The sequence below is a fragment of the Microcebus murinus genome, chromosome 22 (genome assembly GCF_040939455.1).
Source record: "Microcebus murinus isolate Inina chromosome 22, M.murinus_Inina_mat1.0, whole genome shotgun sequence".
Taxonomy (NCBI): domain Eukaryota; kingdom Metazoa; phylum Chordata; class Mammalia; order Primates; family Cheirogaleidae; genus Microcebus; species Microcebus murinus.
In genome coordinates this window covers 21530461-21545228 of record NC_134125.1, presented here as the reverse complement: position 1 = coordinate 21545228, position 14768 = coordinate 21530461, and the positions used below count along the sequence as shown (strand labels likewise).

The 14768-nt window shown below is 47.4% G+C and overlaps 1 protein-coding gene across 2 annotated transcripts in view; it reads left to right on the top strand.

Annotated features, from left to right (window-relative positions):
- MORC2 (MORC family CW-type zinc finger 2) overlaps window positions 1–13086 on the top strand; it is a 41655-nt gene extending 28569 nt beyond the window's left edge. The window contains exons 13-26 of one of the 2 annotated variants that reach the window (XM_012763936.3): window positions 547–687; window positions 784–938; window positions 1042–1170; window positions 1962–2067; window positions 2391–2523; window positions 4035–4109; window positions 4195–4575; window positions 5122–5253; window positions 5729–5783; window positions 6247–6388; window positions 6509–6733; window positions 6835–6928; window positions 10059–10238; window positions 11366–13086. In XM_012763936.3, coding sequence (XP_012619390.1) covers window positions 547–687; window positions 784–938; window positions 1042–1170; window positions 1962–2067; window positions 2391–2523; window positions 4035–4109; window positions 4195–4575; window positions 5122–5253; window positions 5729–5783; window positions 6247–6388; window positions 6509–6733; window positions 6835–6928; window positions 10059–10238; window positions 11366–11434 — 2017 coding nt within the window. In that variant the 3' untranslated portion in view covers window positions 11435–13086. Of the gene's footprint in view, window positions 1–546; window positions 688–783; window positions 939–1041; window positions 1171–1961; window positions 2068–2390; window positions 2524–4034; window positions 4110–4194; window positions 4576–5121; window positions 5254–5728; window positions 5784–6246; window positions 6389–6508; window positions 6734–6834; window positions 6929–10058; window positions 10248–11365 lie in introns of both variants that reach the window. The other variant, XM_012763935.3, reaches the window with a different exon arrangement.
- Window positions 13087–14768: the final 1682 nt, after the last annotated feature.

The following is a 14768-nucleotide window of genomic DNA, read 5'->3' as shown; positions in this document are numbered from 1 at the left end:
AGGGTTCTGGGGCTTGAATTACTGTTTTGCCTCTTCTTGTCCTTGCCATGGGCATGGGTTTCAGGTTTCTTTTAAGTCAGTTCACTGCTCATCCATCTGCTTTTCAGCTTTCAAATGTTTGTTGACATTAATCACATGATGGTGTCTTCTCTCAAGTCTTTATTATTCTTGTGAATTTTTGCCTTTAAAAAATATATTAATTTACACACATTAATGGAGTTTTGGGGATGGTATGAAGGTAACCTTGTATTTATTCCACTGTGTAACTATCTTTGGAACAGCTTTACAGTAACTCATTCATACTTCAGTCCATCTCTATTTTGTTACTAAAAAGTTAAAGTCATTATGTTTTTACTTAGGGATGCTTAGAGTCAGTTTACAGTGAGTATCCCCATCAAGTCTAAGAGAGGAGATTAAATGGACATGCAAATCTTTTTGTTTAACATGTCTTACGTTTAAGCTTAACACATCTTGTACTCCCTGATGTTTATGTGCTAATGGGTAGATCTGCCTTTTTTTTTTCTTTTTTCTTTTGGATCATTTTAGAGCACTTAAAGAACCTAAGGAACTGAATTTCATTTTTGGGGTCAACATTGAACACCGGGACCTGGATGGCATGTTCATCTACAACTGTAGCCGCCTGATCAAGATGTATGAGAAAGTGGGCCCACAGCTGGAAGGGGGCATGTGAGTACTACCCAAGGAGAGCTTTTTAGCTCATGGTGGATAGCATGAGGGTTTGACCAGTGGGTAGACAGAGATGTGTTCCCTTTCTCCCTGCAGGGCATGTGGTGGGGTTGTTGGGGTTGTTGATGTGCCCTACCTGGTCCTGGAGCCCACACACAACAAGCAGGACTTTGCTGATGCCAAGGAGTACCGACACCTGCTGAGAGCTATGGGGGAGCACTTGGCGCAGTACTGGAAGGACATTGCCATTGGTAATGGAGCTGGGCTGCTTGGCCTCTGCCCTTTCTCTTCACCTAAACTTAGGAAGAGATAGAGACTGGCTTCTGACTTGATGTATGGTTGCTTGCCTTCTAGCTCAGCGGGGAATCATCAAGTTCTGGGATGAGTTTGGCTACCTCTCTGCCAACTGGAACCAGCCCCCATCCAGTGAGCTGCGTTACAAACGCCGGAGAGCTATGGAAATCCCGACCACTATCCAGTGTGGTGAGTCAGATAGTTGGAACTCTCCTGATTGCTTTCTGTCAGTCCATGACCCTCTGTCTCTGTGCCAGCCTCCTGACATTCATGGACTTACGGTCCCACTAGGGATCCAGCCTAGCTCACGGCAAACTCTCAAACTCCTGGGCTCAAGCAATCCTTCTGCCTAATCCTCCTGAGTAGCTGGGACTACAGGCAACACACCACCATGCTTGGCTAATTTTTTGTATGTATTTTTAGTTGGCCAATTAATTTCTTTCTATTTTTAGTAGGGACGGGGTCTCGCTCATGCTCAGGCTGGTTTTGAACTCCTGACCTTGAGCGATCCTCCCACCTCCCCCAGCCTCCCAGAGTGCTAGGATTACAGATGTGAGCCACCGCACCCGGCCTTGTGAGCCTAATCTTGAGGTTGTTCCAAGTTTGACCTGTCCCTCCTGAATGAGGCAGAAGGTCATCTAACCTCCCAGGCCTCTCATGCTGCAGCTTGGACCAGGCTCACTTAGTTTGGTACTGTATTGTTTCTGGTGTGAGTGGATAACAGAGCCAGGATCCTGCTAGAGGAGGGGAGAGGGGCTGGAGACATTAAGAGTTCATGATACTAAGTTTTCATCTTTGCTAGAATCAGTGTCCTTGAGAAGAATTGCTGTTTCATGAGGAGAGGCATAGCTGGAGCTAGAGTGAAGATCTTTGCATACAAATTCTGGGGCATCTTAGCCACGGGCCTGTGAAGAGCCTGGATTATGATATTATTGGTGGAGGTGGCTGACGTTTCATGGGGATTTTTGGGTTTTCTGTAGATTTGTGTCTGAAGTGGAGGACCCTCCCCTTCCAGCTGAGTTCTGTGGAAAAAGATTACCCTGACACTTGGGTTTGCTCCATGAACCCTGATCCTGAGCAGGACCGGTGAGCATGTTCTCTAACAAGGGGATTGTGTGTACTTCTCCCCCCATCCCCTGCTGTCCTCTCTACTCTTGGAGTACATAACACCCTGCTTCTTAAGGTCAGTGCTCTTGCTCTTACATCTCTGCCTTGTACATGGTAAGTGCCCAAGAAATAAGAATAGATGTTCATACAATAGATGGTCTGCATTTCATATTAATTCCATGCATTGGGAAATGTGAGGTGGTTGCTTGTGTGACAGACAGATGGGTTGGCTGAGTAGGAAGGTCCCTGCCCTGCTTGGAGCCTTGTTTTGCCAAAGGCTCCCTAGTACCTTCTATTTACAGGTGTGAGGCTTCTGAACAGAAGCAGAAGGTTCCCCTGGGGACATTCAAAAAAGACTTGAAGACACAGGAAGAGAAGCAGAAACAACTGACAGAGAAAATTCGCCAACAGCAGGAGAAGCTGGAGGCCCTTCAGGTACATGGGTCATGGGCAGTGGCAAAGCCAGCCGATGTCAAAGCTCTGCCCTAAGACTGAACCTTCAGTGGCTTCCCTGTTCCCTCAGGCTCAAGTTTCACCCCCCACTCATCCATGTGTGCTTGCCAAAGCTTTATAGTCCCATCCTCCAGGTCCAGTCTTGCAACTACAGTTGCTTATCCTTTCAAAAAAGAAAACAGGCTGGGCGCGGTGGCTCATACCTGTAATTTTAGCACTCTGGGAGGCTGAGGTGGGCGTATTGCTCGAGATCAGGAGTTCGAAACCAGCCTGAGCAAGAACGAGACCCCGTCTCTGCTATAAATAGAAAGAAATTAATTGGCCAACTAATATATATATATAAAATTAGCCGGGCATGTTGGCGCATGCCTGTAGTCCCAGCTACTTGGAAGGCTGAGGCAGCAGGATTGCTTGAGCCCAGGAGTTTGAGGATGCTGTGAGCTAGGCTGATGCCATGGCACTCACTCTAGCCTGGGCAACAAAGCGAGACTCTGCCTCAAAAAAAAAAAAGACAACAGTTTTGTTTATATATTTTGAAGTGGTCTGATTCATTTAGAATGTATAAAAACTCTATAAAATAAAAATCCTACCTTAGAGGTAACTCTCATTAACCATACATCTTTCTAAATTGTCACTAATACCTATACTTAATACACAAATACATGTATATTTTTAATAGAAGTATGGTGGTCATGCTATGTATGTATTTTATATACACCTGTTTTAGTGCATAATTACTTTCTTGATAATTTTCTAGATGTGAAATCGAAAGAGAAAAAGGTTTGCAGAATTCTGTGACTTTTTACAACTATTCCTTAACTACCCTCCAGAAGATGTATTAATTTCTGTTCTTTACCACCAGTATATGAGAGTATTATTTTTCAGTGTTCTTGCAAATTTGATAGGCAAAGATATGCATCTTTTAATTTCTTTCATATCCTAAGATTGGATGATTTTTCATATGTCCTCTCATGTTTCTTTTAGAATTGCTTTTACATTTCTACTGTTTTAATTAACTTGTTTATTTTTTCTAGATATGCTTGTGTTATCAGCCCTTTATCATATTTATTACAAAAGTATTTCCCTTTCTGGCTTCTGTGTCTGTGTAGATGTGCTTTCGCTAACCTGTGATGTCTTATATGTGCCTCTCTGTCTGGTCTGCTGAATCCCATCTGTCCTTTCTGGCCTTGTCCAAGTTTCCCCCATCCATCAGGCCTTTTTTGGTTCCTTTTATAGGAATTTATTAGTTCATTGACACTTTTTCCCAGTCTCCCAGTTGCCAGATTAATCACATAGTAGCCTGTGAGTTTCTGATAGTTTAGTGTTTATGTATCTTTGTCTCCCCAGTGAGAATGGGAGACTTCTAAGAGTAGGACTGTGGCTCAGGTGTTCTATTTTATTTGTTCACTGTCACGGAGACATAAGTGGGGATCCAAAAAGTTTGCTTGAATCTACCAAGATATGCAAATAACTTTATCATGTTTGCCCTGCAGAAAACCACACCCATCCGCTCCCAAGCTGACCTGAAGAAATTGCCCTTGGAAGTGACCACCAGACCTTCCACTGAGGTGAAGCCCAGGAGCATGGGAGGGGCTTTTCTCCAGGGATCTCATGCTAAGATCAGTATTCTCACTCTCTGTGGGCTTTTTTTAGGAACCTGCACGTAGACCTCAGCGTCCTCGGTCACCCCCTTTACCTGCTGTGATCAGGAATGCCCCGAGCAGACCCCCTTCCCTGCAAGCTCCCAGACCAGCCAGCCAGCCCCGAAAAGCTCCTGTCATTAGCAGCACCCCAAAGCCCCCTGCTTTGGCAGCTCGGGAGGAGGCCAGTACATCCAGACTGCTCCAGCCACCTGAGGCACCCCGAAAGCCTGTGAACACCCCAGTCAAGACTGCTCCCCGGCCCACCCCTCTGATGCAGCCACTGTCACCATCTCTACTGCCCAATTCCAAGAGCACCCGAGAGGTCTCTGCCCCCAAAGTCATCAAGACTCCAGTAGTCAAGAAGCCGGAGCCACCCACTAAAGTCTCCCCGGTGAGATGCTTTTCCTTTTCTAGTCTCACGCCATCATCAGTGGTAGAGGAATGGAATCATGCAGTGTCAGCACTGTACTGGGGGAGCCTTGGGAAGATCACCAAATCTAAAGCTCTTCTGCTGCACTGAGGAGGGAAAGCCTAGATAGCTGAAGGGACTTGGTCAGGGGCATGGAGCAAGTTGGGTTCTCTGTCCAAGTCTGCACAAACTTGAGTCAGCTCGACTAGCTTCTCACAGTGTGGGCATAGGTCAATAACCTGGTGACAGACAGCCTTGAGGGATTGTGGCACTGGTCGGTTTGTCTCAGGGTGGTCACAGCTGGCTGGCCTGGCAGGCTAATGAGAGAGTCTTCCCCCATGACAGTTTTAAGCAAAGGTTCTCGTGGTGTAGGGGCCAAGGGGTTGGTTATGTACATGGTGATATCAGGTGAGGACTGAGGAGAATACAAGCCCCCCCTCTGAATGGCTCCTTTAGACCAGGTGATATCTTCCTGCTCCTTGAGGGCTGAACAGGGCCCCTCCCATTCTCACTTTCCTTTTGCTCTAGGCTACCCCTGGTCGAAAGCGGAGTCTTGGGGTCTCTGATGAGGAAGAAGCAGAGGAAGAGGCTGAGAGGAGGAAGGAGAGGTGCAAGCGGGGCAAATTTGCTGTGAAGGAGGAAAAGAAGGACTTCAATGAGGTAGGTAGTTGAGGTGAGGTTCCCAGAGCCTCTCTCCAAAGGCCTGTGCCCCCAACCAGTGGTCCATACCAGCTCCATGTGTGTTCATGACATGAGCCTTCCAGAAGCCTAGTTGATCTCTCAAGGACTTTCAGTAATGCAGATGACTGGAAACATGGTGCCAGGTGGGATCTTTAGACTAGTTTCTGGCTCTAAACACAGGCCTGAAGTCACACTGATGTATGTCAGGGAGCTTGAAACACTTTGCTTCCCTGTGTCTGTTCCTTACTTGCTATCTTGTTTATAAAGGTGGCAGAAAGGTAAGTACCTTGGACAATGATTTTGGAGTGTGGCTCTTAGTGAGGCATGGTAATAATTTAAACTGCATTGTAGGAAGATGTGAAGATGGTGGTGGATGACCCTGAGTAGCAGTAGCATAGAAGTCTGCTACTTCAGGGGGACTGGGGTTGCCTCTGATGGACTATTCTCCTTGCAGCTCTCAGACAGTGCTGGGGAAGAGGATTCGACTGAGCTCAAGAGGGCTCAGAAAGGTGAGTCCGGAAGAGGTACCTGGCAGCCTATGGTGCAAGCGTGAGGCAAACGTTGATAATCACTGCACTATGGAGACTGTTCTGTAGGGGAAGTGGAGCCCCTCTCCAGCAGCAGTTTAATCCCCAAGGCTTGTGGAGTCGGCTGAGTCTGGGGCCTTGCAGCAGTGGATCCAAATCTAATCCCAAGCAGAATTCTGAAGATAGCACCTCACTGTGGTTATTTTGAATACTAATTCCATGGTGTTCACCCTGCCAGGCACTCATCCTTCTGCTCTTTTTGACACCGTAGTGACAGATGGGGCAGGAGATAGCAAGATGGGTGTGCCCCATGTCCCTGGTGTGGTGGGGGCAAGGACATAGGGGTTCTTGTCCTCTAAACCCTGGGGACTACCTTTCTTAAGGCAGCCCTCGCTGAGTAATGGACTCTTGTCTAGTTTTCTCACACCTCTGTCCAAATTCTCAGATAAAGGGCTGCACGTGGAGGTGCGTGTGAACAGGGAGTGGTACACGGGCCGTGTCACAGCCGTGGAGGTAGGCAAGAATGTGGTGCGGTGGAAGGTGAAGTTTGACTACGTGCCCACAGACACGACACCAAGAGACCGCTGGTAATGTCCCTATTGAGGGGGAGCAATGGTTCTGGGGAGGAGGTTTTCCCAGCCCCCCTGCCAGCAGCCCATCCTGGGAGCCTGGAATGGATGTGACATGATCTATGTGTTCCTCCATAGGGTGGAGAAAGGCAGTGAGGATGTGCGGCTGATGAAGCCCCCTTCTCCGGAGAATCAGAGCCCTGACACACAGCAGGAGGGTGGGGAGGAGGAGGAGACTGGGGTGGCCAAGCAGGCTGTAGCTATGGTGGAGCCCTCCACTTCTGACTGCATCCGTATTGAGCCCGACACCACCGCCCCAAGCACCAACCATGAGACCATTGACCTGCTCGTCCAGATCCTTCGGTATATTTTTTGTCTTCCAGCTTCTAAAGGGCCGGCCAGCAGTGGCTCTCCACTCCCTGCATGCTTTTCTAATTTCCTGTCCCCACTTCTTTCTTGCATAGGAATTGTTTACGGTACTTCCTGCCTCCAAGTTTCCCCATCTCCAAGAAGGAGCTGAGTGCTATGAACTCAGATGAGCTAATATCTTTTCCTCTGGTGAGTCTGGCCTGACCTTTGATTTCATACACTTCATCTCCCACACCCCCTGGGCTTATGATTGTTGTGCTTGTTGCAGTTTCCAGTTCTAAGCCTCATGCCCTACCTCAGCCAGCTTCTTTTTTCTTATGCTGAAAGAAGGAAAGAGGAGACTTTATGTTGTGGAGGAAAAGTGGCTTAGTTGGATATGACTCTGATGTGTAGAAAGCCAACCCCACCCTACCATAGGTGCTAGGAGATGAGTCCTCTCTTAAGAGGCCTGGTTTGACATTTTAGGACAAATATATCCCTTTTCCTCTCTCCCAGCAGAGGGAATAAACACCTGTCTCAGGCAGTAGTCAAGAGCTTAAGCTCAAAGGGCCTAAACTTTGACTCTGGGATGGAGGTATAGAGAAACTGGAGATAGAGCACTGGGTCTTGTTTAACCCAGCACATGTTAATGTGGCACTTCCCCTAAGCAGGTCTTCTAAGGGACCTCATAGTGAGCAGCAAGAGAGTCCTGCCCCCAAGTGGCTCAAGATTCAATTGGGACTGAGTAGCTGGTAGACCAGGTAGCTGGACACAAGGCCAGGAGCAATAAGTGCTATGGAAGGGGACAGGAGGGCTTTGGCAGCCTGGGGAAGATGGAGAAAGCAACACAGTCTGGAGAAAACATACATTTTGGCCCAAATACCTGCCTGTGTAAGTGAAAGGGAGTGTTTGAGGCAGGGACTTTTGTGAGCAAAGACTCTGTGACTAGGCAGGGGTCAGGGCCGTAGGTTGTGTGGTGAGCATTTAGGGTTAGAAGGGCATGAGAGCCAGGATCTGATGTGTCTTGAATGCCTGGTCTAAGTCATACTGGCTTAAACCCTATAGGGTAGAGAGTACCTGAGAAAGTTTTGAGCTGAAGATGTTATAAATCAGAACCGTATCTAGGGCAGGAGTCAACATACTTTTTCTGTAGAGGACCAACTGGCAAATAATCTCAGGTCTGCGAGTTATATGGTCTATAGCAACCATTCAACTCTGCCATTATAGCATGAAAGCAGCCACAGGCAATATGTAAAGGAATGGTTGTGGCTGTGTTCCAATAAAGCTTTATTTCCAAAAACAGGCAGCCAGGTGGCTTTGGTCCAGGGCCCTAAGAGGGTAATTTTAGTAGCAGCATGTTTGGGTAGGATGAGTGGATGGCAGATGCAGGGGTAAGGAGGCTGGTCCTATTGTAAGGAGGTGTCAGGGGTGAAGGAACAGGGCCAGGAGCCAGAGTGGTGGGAGCAGCTTGGGGGGTAAAAGGACTGTGTCAGGTCATTGACAGACTTACTGGTCATTGACTATGGGCAAGTAACAGGGAGGAGGCAGAAACCACATACTTTCCTGTGTCTCAGGCCTGTGGAAATTGGAGGTTGATGACAAAGCTATTAACTGGGAGAGAAAACAGAGGGTGAGTGCAAGGAAGGTGATGAGGAGAGCCTTGTATGGCGCTGGAAGTACCAGCACTTTGTTTCTGGTGATGTGGTGTGGGCAGGTGGAGATTGGGGACTGGCACTGGGAGGGAGGGGAGTCAAAGCTGGAGGAGATGGGGATCTGGGAATTATCCACATGAAGTGGGATTTTTTTATATGGTAGGAAGAGCTATGTTTTCTAGAGAAGTTTCTAGAGGACAGGAGTGGAGACTACAGGACTAGTTTGTTCAAGATGTTAGGCCTTCATGTGGCAGCTCTGTACTTGAGTTTGCCAGAGAGAAAAACATGGGGTTTTATCTCTATTCTTTTTAAAAACTGAAATGAGGCTGGGAGTTAAAGAAATTAAGGCTCAGAGAGGTAAAGAGTCTGTTTGTTGTTCAGTGACAGAGCCCAGATTTGAACCCAGGTTCTTCTTAGGAAAAGGACCTTGCTCTCCCTGTGAGATGAGAGAGGTGGTGCTTGGTGAGGAAACTAGAAGGTGGTAGAAGTCACCATGGCTTTTTTCACAGAAAGCTCTACCATTCAACTTTTGCCCTTGTTTAGGCTGCCGTCACTCTCTGCAATCCCAGGAGGAACAAACAGCTGATAGGATGGCTAGGTCTGCCTGGCATCTTTTGTCAGATTTGTTGCTTTTGGCTTAAAGTTGTTGCCAAACTCGGAGCAAAGCCTGGGTACAGCAGGATCTCTGAGTGTGATCGACTGCTTGGCCCCAAACAGCATGATCTTCTGAGTATAAAAATAGTGTATTAGCTTATTTCTTTAAAGGGAGGTATACCAGTTTATCAACTTTGTTTTCCTAATTGTAATGTCTAAAATCACTCAAACTGTTATTTTTTTAGTAGCAGGCAACTATTTTTTGTGCAGAACTGGAAATTTCTCGTGCTGTCTTGGTTTAATAGGATAATATTCTAGGTCATAAGGTGATAAACGGCAGTGGCCAGCCAGTGCTGCTTGTGGCTTTGTATTCTTCATAGTGGCCTCATCATCCTGATTGGTAATTTATAAGTCCTGTTACAAATTTGAACTCAGAAAGTAAATTTAACCTAAAGAGATATTATATAAATCTTTTTACACTGAGATTTCATGTCGCATTTCATTTGAAACAAGTATTCTGCTACATTTTAAAAGTTTGAAAAGCCATCTGTCTACAGAAACTGTTACTTAATCCTACTCCACCCCTTGGAAGCTTCAGGTACTCAGGGAAAACAGTAAAAATCTGGTGCTGCAGAAAAGTATACTAAAAATCAGGAGGTATCTGCTATTGGTAGGTGTTTGATAAATATTTATGGAAAAGAATTGACTTTAGTCATAATATTGTTGGGTGTGACTTGGAAGTGGAATACTGGAAGGACCATTCTGAAGTTTGAAAGGTATGATTGAGCTGGGAGAATCTTGTCCTTTCTTTAGGGGGGATAAGAATCACCCCTCCCCATGTACTCACGGCTTGCTGTCTGCCAGAGCACCTTGCTCAGTGTTTTACCCATGTGATCTCGTCGTCATCTTCCTTCCACAAGATAGGCATTTAGATGCCTCTACACCTAGAGAGACTGCTTGCCCTTTGTATCTGAGGTATTTCTTCAAACCAAGCGTCCTTGTGTGGAGCTGATAGGGGATACCATACCTGTCTAGAAGGTCCCTGGGGACCCATGCGAACTTCTGCAGTTGCCTCCTGGCTTCCCTCTCGACAGAAAGAGTACTTCAAGCAGTATGAAGTGGGGCTCCAGAATCTGTGCCATTCCTACCAAAGCCGCGCTGACTCACGGGCCAAAGCTTCCGAGGAGAGCCTGCGCACTTCTGAGAGAAAGCTCCGTGAGACAGAGGAGAAGCTGCAGAAGCTGAGGACCAACATCGTGGCACTCCTGCAAAAGGTGCAGGAGGTGAGATAGGCAGCCCTCTCATTGCAGCTGGACCACCTGGTCTCTCAGGGAAGGAGCCTGGGCACCTCCTCTTCCCTTCTCACAGGCATCTATCTACTCACAGGAATCTGTGGTTCCAACCCTGGCTGCACAATGTCCTGACCAGGAGGGCTTGAGGTGGTGTGGTTGCCTGGGCCTCATCCCAGCCAGACCCACAGAACCAGGCTTTCCCCCTTGTTTAGACATTCTGATGTACAACCTGGTTTGAGAACCTTCCATGCCATAAAAACAAAGAAGTTATTGCTTTTTCAGATGATGCCCAGATGGGATTGGGAAACCTAGAAGGGAGTGCCCCTTAGGGTGTTGATCCTTCATCTAGGCAGCAAGCAGCAAGGGCCTGCTCTGTTCCTAGCTTATAGATATGGATGGGGCAAACCAGACAGGCCAGAGGAGGTTCTTGGTCTCACAGCCCGACAGTCTGGTGAAGGAGACTGATGGTGGGAAGTGCTATGAAGTAAATAACAAGAGTTACAATAAATGGTGGGAGGCCCCTTAACAACTAGGGTGTTCAGGGTTAGTCTCTGAGGAGGTTAGGTATTTGAGCTGGGACTGGAAGCTGATCATACAAATTGTGGGACATGAGTGTTTCAGTCAGGGAAGAAGAGCAGGACATGAGACCTGATTGGGGACTTGTGGACGGTATGAGCAGAGGCAGGGGCTGTGTGAGGTGGGATTTGGTCCTGAGAGCAGGGAGACATCACTAGAGGGGAGGAGGTTAGAACCAGGCCTCCCATGAGGAGACTTCCAGTCGCCTGGGTGGGGTAGTGGTGGCCTGGACCTTGGGTGGTGACAGTGAGAAGTGGGGAGAAGTGGACACATTTGTAGTATCTGAGGAAATATACTTCTAAGGGAAACAGTCCTATTGTGGGGTGGAGGTAGGGCAGGAATAAGAAATCTGGGTGTCTTCTGTGCACAGTACATGGGGAAGGGAGAGTGATCATGTGTGACAGAGGCCAACAGGGCAGAAAGGGAGTTGGAGGGGGACTCTGACCTCAGCCCCAGGACCCGGGAGAAGGGTGGAGGGGCGAGCCTCCCACTACCTCTGGCCCCTGGCTGATCCCTGCCCTGCTTTGTTCCAGGACATAGACATCAACACAGATGACGAGCTGGATGCCTACATCGAGGACCTCATCACCAAGGGGGACTGAGGGTGGGAGCTGGAGATCAGCTCCCTTGCCCACCTGCCCCTCAACTCAGCAGCTTCAGGGGTGGGGGGATTCATTCATGGGGTTGGTGGACTTACCTTGATTTGACTCACATGGGACAATTGTGCTTTTGGAGGGAAAGATACTCTGATTCTTTGAATCTTCCTCCCTAAGTTTATAAATATTTATTTTTTAAAAGAAAAAATATGCTGTGCCTGTGAGACCATAATTTTTTTTTTTTGGTGACTCTTGGGCAAAGGACAGAGAATCTTTCCACTTTCACCACACCAGGTTGCCAAGCTGGAGCCACTTGAGCTCCTGGCTCCTCAAGGTGGTGGTGAGTCCAGTGCCATCTTGAAGTTGGAGAGGCTCCAGTGGCAGGGCTTATTTTTCTCCTAGAGGATGAACAACATGGGGATCTGAGTAATGGGGGAAGGGAGAGAGTCCCTCAGAGTGGTGGCCCCCCTGGGGGCTCACATCCATGGGACTCACAGGGGGCTGTGTGTCAGAGGAGGTTCCACATTAGAGGGGGCTCTTCTCACAGCTCCCAATTTCATGTGAGGGATATGAGTGTCTGCAGAGTCATCCTGGCTGTGGCATTGTCCAAACAGCTTGGGGAAGAAAGATCCTCCCAGTCTATCTGAGTGATTTCCTTTGTTAACCATGAACAGTGAGGTTCCCCGTCTCAATTTGAGTCCAGGTTGAGGTATACATAGATCTGCCTTTGGTCAGATCTCTCACCTGGGTAGCACACCAAATGTTGGAACTCCACGGGATTCCTCAGGGAAGGAGCTTGTGTGTGAAAATGCTCCTGGTGCTGAGCTGGCAGAGGCCTGCATACGTGGATGTGGCAGCTTCAGATGGTGCCAGTTGATCTGGAGAGCCTGCTGCTGATTTTTCTACTTCTTCCTCTCTGCCTGACCCTACTGAGCCCAAATGCTCTGGGACAGACATCCCTGCACTGGCTGCAGGGACTCCAGAGGCACCTATGCAGGAAGCAGCACATCATGCCTTTCCTCCCTGCCCCATCACAGCCCCAGAATCTTTGTCCCTCAAGCAATTTCTCAGGGTTGAAGACAAAGGCAAGGATTGCTAAGTTTTGTCTTTAATGGCCATTGGAAGAATTCTGGTTCAATTTTACCCAACTCTTCTCCTATTTGAGGCCTCTGGGTTTTCTGAAGTCACAAGAACTATGACCATATACCATTGATCTATGATCCGTATCTCTTCAGGTGGTGTGTTTCTGGCATCTGCCCGACCCAGGCCAGCAGTGGCCACCCTGCTGCTCTGTGAGGTCTGCAGACAACCAGGAACAGTGGTGAGGGATGCAGGCCACACTGGAATTGGCAGTCTTTCCCCTCTTGTACAGTTGGCCAGATATGCCTGTGACTGGTGGGGTTTGGGCTTCCTCAGACCACATCCCTGGGGAATACCTCTGAAAGAGACCCTGGCCTCTTCCTGTGGAAGATTCTATTTCTTAAGCTGGTGATTCCCCTCCCATCCAGCTCGCTCTCTTCATCCCAGGAAGCATGTGGTCCATTTTCATCCCCAAACCTGTTTTAAAAGCAAGTTGGTTCTACATTTTTACCAGAAGGTAATAAGTTTTTTATTTACACACATGTAATCAAAATGCATATAAACCTGTACTGGTGAGACTTCTGAACTCAGTTTGTTTTCTTCTCAGTAAAATCCAGCACCTTCCTCTTCATACTTTCTAATACTATGGCTTTAAATGGTCTTCGAGGTCTTCCTCATCTGCACCATCCTCGTTTTGTTTTCACCCTCCTTAACACCACCACAGAAACAGACTGAATTTCTTAAAATGTTTTAGCTTCAACTTCTGGATGTGCCCATTTTGCTAGGTTAATCCAACTGTAGCTGTGCTCTGTTTTCCAGGCAGAGATCCTGCCATTCTGGATGGGAAGATAAAATGCAGCAACCTACCACCCCCCTCAACCCCCCACCCCCTGAGACAGCTGATGAGCTTGGAACCTCTTGACAACTTGGGAGGAGGGAGATGGTCTGGCTGGGAAGGTCCTTTGTACAAGGCTGCAAGAAAGTGAGGCCAGCAACTGTGGTTTTTAAAGAATGAGAGGGAGGGATGGGGACCTTCTTTAGGGTATGTTTTTTGTTTGTTTTTAAGTGACAGAGGCACATGGTAAACATTCAAACAATATGAAAGGCTGGACTATGAAAAGCAAGGCTCCCTCCCACCCAATCCCTGAATTCTCCCTGGAGACAGTGTGCTGTCCCTGAGTGCCTGCACACATCTGCTCTGTTCCATTTCTGCCTATTTCCCCTTAGTGTAGCTTGGAACTTGTTTCAGAATATCCCATATGGGTCTGTTTTATTCTTAACCAGAGCATTTCATCTTAACAGTCTCCTAGTTAAAAAACATTTGAGTTGTTTCTAATGTTTTATGAAAAATGCTGTGGTGTGTGTGTATTTACTCATTAACTTGGATCTGTTTTTGTAGTGTAGGGTAAATTCCAAAAAGAGATGGCTGCGTCAGACAGTGTGTATATTAAAAATTCTAGGATACATTCCCACACAGCCTTCCAGAAAAGACTTCCAATTTGAACTACTACCAGCAGTGCCCCATACTACTCACCAGTATGTAGTACTTAATATTTTAACTGTTACTAATCTGAAAGGTGAGACTAAGCATCTTCCTTGGCCAGTAGTGTTTCTCCTCAGTACAGGGTGATAGTTCTGAATCTTTGGTTAGGGAACTTTTTGTAAGTCAGATGAAAAGTAGCAAAGCCCTCGGGAAAATATCCACCTTATGGGACCCCTCAGCCCCTAAGAGTCCTAGGGATTTAGGATTAACAACTCCACTTAGGATAAATACTGCCTAGGTCAGGGCAGGGTTATGGCATTTTCATTTACTAAAGGCAGGCTTGGGTTAGTAAGAGGCTGAGAAATGCTTCTCTCCTTCTGTATATGTGAGTGACCGTGCTTTTTGCCATAGAGGCTCCTCTTGTTGGGTCCAGTTCCTTGAGGCTATGTGACTTGCAGACTCATGGTTCAAGCAGTGTTGGGCAACAGTTTGCAGCTATGAGGACCAATAAGTCTTAAACATGATAAAGCTCCTAAATCTGCCATTTACATAGAACTCAAGGCTTGGCCTGAGTGAGCTGTGTGCTTCCACTGGCTACTTGTCTCCATCGGAAGGTTGTTCTGCAGCTAAGCCAGGTTGTAAGTGACCCACTGACAGTTACCAGGGTGCCGTAAGCCTCCTCAGAATTCCACTGGAGGGTTCTGGCCTTTGTTGGAGATGGATGGAACTCTGAGGCTTCTTTAGAAACAGCCACATTGCTTGTTATTCTCAGAGCAG